At 40.6% G+C, this 4,509-nt stretch overlaps 1 protein-coding gene across 1 annotated transcript in view; it reads right to left on the bottom strand.

Moving 5' to 3' along the window:
- Nucleotides 1–4,275, bottom strand: part of simc1 (SUMO interacting motifs containing 1) — a gene marked incomplete at its 5' end in the record, with an annotated part of 8,226 nt that extends 3,951 nt beyond the window's left edge. The window contains 6 exon segments of the mRNA XM_014008361.1: nt 120–251; nt 656–736; nt 2,269–2,426; nt 2,572–2,641; nt 2,731–2,978; nt 3,076–4,275. Of these exon segments, the coding sequence (XP_013863815.1) occupies nt 120–251; nt 656–736; nt 2,269–2,426; nt 2,572–2,641; nt 2,731–2,978; nt 3,076–4,275 (1,889 nt within the window).
- Nucleotides 4,276–4,509: the final 234 nt, after the last annotated feature.

The raw sequence follows: 4,509 nt of genomic DNA, 5'->3' as shown, positions 1-4,509 counted from the left end.
GTGTGTGTGTGTGTGTGTGTGTGTGTGTGTGTGTGTGTGTGTGTGTGTTTCCACTCTGTTACTCTGTTTTTCCTTTTTACATTTTAGCGTTCCTGTAAGTTAATGTGAGATTTCCTCACCTGTGCGCTCGAGGAGGCATGTGGCTGAGGACCATATGGAAGAGCTCCTGGGAAAGCTTGGCAGAGTTCAGAGCAGGACATCGGTCCACCTCCAGAGCCAGGGCCAGCATCCTTTGGAAGAGGGACACCATCCTGAGGGGGACAAAAAAAATACTTAGGTCACAGAGGGCAGTGGAAGGAAAACAAACATATTAATCTTTTATTTCCTCRGCTTGTCCTTACAGCTTTTGTGAAAAAAGTTTAAAAGCAGGAGATGGCAGAGCTGAAGATATTTGGGATTTTCTTTGGAAGAGACCAAAATGGAGAGGATTGGAAATGAATACTAAAGTTTGGCGACAAAGTTAGAGACYAGGCTGAGATGGTTTGGACATGTGTGAAAAGGGATAWATGGATGCCAAGAAGAATGGAAAGAAGACCATCTGAGAGAAGGTTGATGGATGTAGTGGACATGCAGAGGACAGGAGGGACAGAGATAAAGATAAGGGGTCCCTGTGGTGACCTCTAAAGAGAGTAAATAAAGGAAGACGACATCTAACCTTAGTTGTTCACCCCTTTCTTTACATTTTCCAAACTCTGTTGACTTCTTTATGGCAGAAAACAGCCATCTGATGACGTCTCTGTAAAAGCAAAAACAATTCAACATAAACAAGGAATAAATGTCAAAAATATTACAACTCTAGAGACCAGGGCGGAATGATATCAGGTAATCATGCAACTGAGATTGCTAAATATTGTGATGATGAGTTGTGATAAACCCACACTTCCTGTCATTACAAGGTTTACAGCACTCTGTGTTGGGCTATGGGTATTTAGAGGAGTGAAGAGTGTCCATTTGATAACCAAACTAGAATTTTTTGCATGCAGTTTTTGATACTGATGATGCACACACTGAAATTAAAATATTGATCATTTTTAAATTTATTGTGCACGTATTGTTTGGAGCTATTTAGCGATAAGTTGTATCAAAAGCTAGGCTGAACGTTGGGTTCTGTAGCATAATTTTCTTCTTAAATATAATTGTAATTTTAGATTTATGAAGTTCAAACTTCCCATGCCATTTAACCCGACTGAGCTGCTTCTAATGCTTTTATCATTTTAAAAGGGGACCTATTATGCAAAATTCACTTTTTAAAGGTTTTTTTTTTACTCAACTTTGGGTATGTACTTCTTAAAAAACAGTCCTAGTACCAAAAAAATGCACCCAGGGGCATATTTACTGTAAGTAAATGTATTTTTAATGTATATTAACGACAAGTTTTATACTTCCGTTATTTTGTGATGTCACAAGCTGTACGACAACCCACCGAAACCTGCGTTCAGCCCCTTACGTAGCAACCCCCAGGTGAGACTCCACCTCCTCGGTATAAAAAGCCGTCACTGTATTGATGTGCAATGCACAGCTCAATTCACAACAAATCTCCCATAGGGCAATGGGTAGAGTGTTGGACCAGAGAGTGGGAAACCAGGGTTTGAGACCGGCATGGACACTAATTATTTATTTTTTTCCATTCATTATGAACACATTTTCTCATGTACATCTATTGTTCAGCTTATTAAAGCCTTGTTAAAGCCTATTTGTTCGAGTTTCTGAGGTATTTTGACCGCTGCTGCTGCTCCCTGCTCTGGTAACAGCATGCAGAGTGAGCGCAGAGCAGAGGAGGGGGAGAAAAAAAAAAGAAGCTGTGACCACAACTCTGCCTCTGGGTCTCCTATGGTTGTACAACGGAGCTTCTGCTATTACTAGCCATGCTAAGGTAAACGCTGGCTTTGGAGGGCGGAGATAATGTCAACAGATTTTTGGAGGGTGTTACCAACAGAGCTCATTAACATAAACGGCTCTTCTGAACTGAAGTCAGAGCAGGCAGAACTAGAAAATGGGAAATTTTATTATCTGAGAATTATTTTGTGCATTAAATTGAATGAACATGGTCTGGATAGCCCACAGACATACCATAAACATTTCTAGGACCCATAATTGGTCTCCTTTATAAAGAACTAAAACAAAAAATGAAACCCAGTGATTTACAAAATCATTTCACTTCACAAACATCCCAACAAAATGACTTCATGACTAAAACCAGCTTCATATCAGTCGTTATCGGTTCTCAGCTACATCTTTATAAGGCAACACTTTGGTTACCAAACTTACCTGACGTGAGGAAACTGTTGATCACATGACAGTGTTGCTTTTGTCATTGAGTGGTGAACAGATGTGGAACATTTTGCCTGGTAGTCATCTTCTAAAGTCTGCACKACATATTCCAAAAGCATGCGCACAACTTCACATCGATGCTCCTTTGCGCTGTCCTAAAAATGAAAGAGGTCAACAACAAAAACAGGAGAACATGAAAAAAACCTCATTTATTGATTCATTATGTCTGTTTTGTGTTGGTAATATCAGATAAACAGTATTTTAAGGTTAGTTTCATTTTTGCTGGTTGGTGGGAATTACCTGATTGGACATGACTGAAGTAAGTAATTCCCAATCCCATGGAACCGTTGATTTATTAACCCTGTGGTGTCTGCAAAAAAAAAAGTTAATTCAAACCTTAAGAGGTTGGGATGAGATTGAATACACAATACAAAGCACGAACATTGAGTTGTAGCTAACCTTTGTGTCCACATCAGTAAATTAAAAGCCTGTACGCTGAAGTGATAGGGACTTTGCGGGTCGAGCAGAATGCCACGAAGTAGGTGGGAGGTTATATCTTTAGGGGGATAGTAACCAGGCTGCAGCAGGTCCGACAGTAGCTGTAAAGTGCCTTCTGGGTAGTTCTCGTCGATCGTGCTGTAAACCAAGCTCAGGCTCTGACGGCACAGAACTTCTGGAGCTCTGGAGATTTCATAATCTTCATTGATCTTAGAGAAACAACACATATACTAGGTAAAAAGAAGACATTTGTTTTCCAGTCAAATGTAAAGAGTTAATGGGTACAAAAGAAATAAGTTCTCTCACCAGATCTCGAGCTGGTGCAGTCATGGCTTTCCTGAGCGTGACTGGACACACGTATTGTCTGTCCTCTCGACTGACTGCTCTGAACCTGCTCTCTTTGCTCACGTCTTCACCATCGCTTTCCTCTTGCCAAGACAGTGATGCCGGACTCTCACTTCCTAGAGCATCGCTGTACGTTCCAGTCTCCATCTGCCACTCTGGTGTCTTTTCACCTAACATTTGCTCAGAGATAGGTGACTGGTTGCCATTGCTCATAGATGAGAGACTTGCGTGAGAGACCAAGTTCGAGTTGAACCCCTTACAAGATTTCACTCCGGGAGTAAGAGAATGGGAGGAAGAATGATTAGAGGGGCATCTTTGGTCAGATTCAGATTGGTCTAATTCCATATGCTCCAAGTTGAAGACAAGAGGTTCTTTGGGAGGTTTGGTTTGAAGTGAAGAAATAAAAGTCGGGGATGGAATATGATTGTAAGAGTGGGAACTATCGAGTTTATTTTCCAAAGTGTCATGGTTATTTAGGTTTGAATCGGACTGAACTCTCTCTTTGGTAAAACAGTCAGCAGGATGTTGCAGGTGCTCTGATTCTTTGTTTTGCAATTGTTCATTCGACAGACTACTGTTTATTTGATGTCCCGTTGGAGATTTCATTACTTCAGGAAGACACTCAGAGGGTAAGGGTTCCATTTGTAATAAATTAGTTTTCAAAGTACCAATCACTTCTGGTTCTTCATCGTTTCCATTTAGTTGTCTAAAGCATAGTGACATCTGTGAAAAGTCATTAGCAAACTGGTCAGAATACCTTGATGTGTTCTGTTGTGAGACAAGAGTTTTGTGAAATGGCAACAGTGTCAGCTTTACAGCTGTTTTTTTGTGACATAGTTTAGCTGTAAGGTTTTCCTCCTTGGGTTGTGTTGGAGAACTTGAACGTCTCTGTGCTGGCCTTTTGGTGCCACGGTCCCTCTGTGGGGATTTAGAGTCTTTTGGTGATCTTTCCAGTAAAATAACATCCTGATCATTGGAGACTGAATTTATACGGCCTTTTTCCAGATGATGGCCACTCTGTGACTTTTCCTCAGTCTGTAGTTCTGTCTCTTCTACCACAGACTCCGTCAGGTCTATTACTGGAGGGTTGGGCAAATCTAGCTTCTTGCGCAGCTTAAGCTCTGGAAAAGCCCATCTTGGATCTGTGAGGTCAATATACTGCTGGAGAATAGAAGAAAAAGAAAGGCAAGTTAAAAAAAGTTGGGTGAATAGTTCAAGAATTTCAACTTGTTTATGTATAGATGTGCATATGTACTACAGTTGTGGTCAAAAGTTTACATACACTTGTAAAAAACATAATGTTATGGCTGTCTTGAGTTTTCAATAAGTTCTACAACTCCTATTTTTCTGTGATAGAGTGATCGGAACACATACATGTTTGTCACAAAAAACAGT

The sequence above is a fragment of the Austrofundulus limnaeus genome, unplaced genomic scaffold, assembly GCF_001266775.1.
Source record: "Austrofundulus limnaeus strain Quisiro unplaced genomic scaffold, Austrofundulus_limnaeus-1.0 Scaffold1, whole genome shotgun sequence".
Classification (NCBI taxonomy): domain Eukaryota; kingdom Metazoa; phylum Chordata; class Actinopteri; order Cyprinodontiformes; family Rivulidae; genus Austrofundulus; species Austrofundulus limnaeus.
This window is presented reverse-complemented; position numbering and strand designations above follow the sequence as displayed.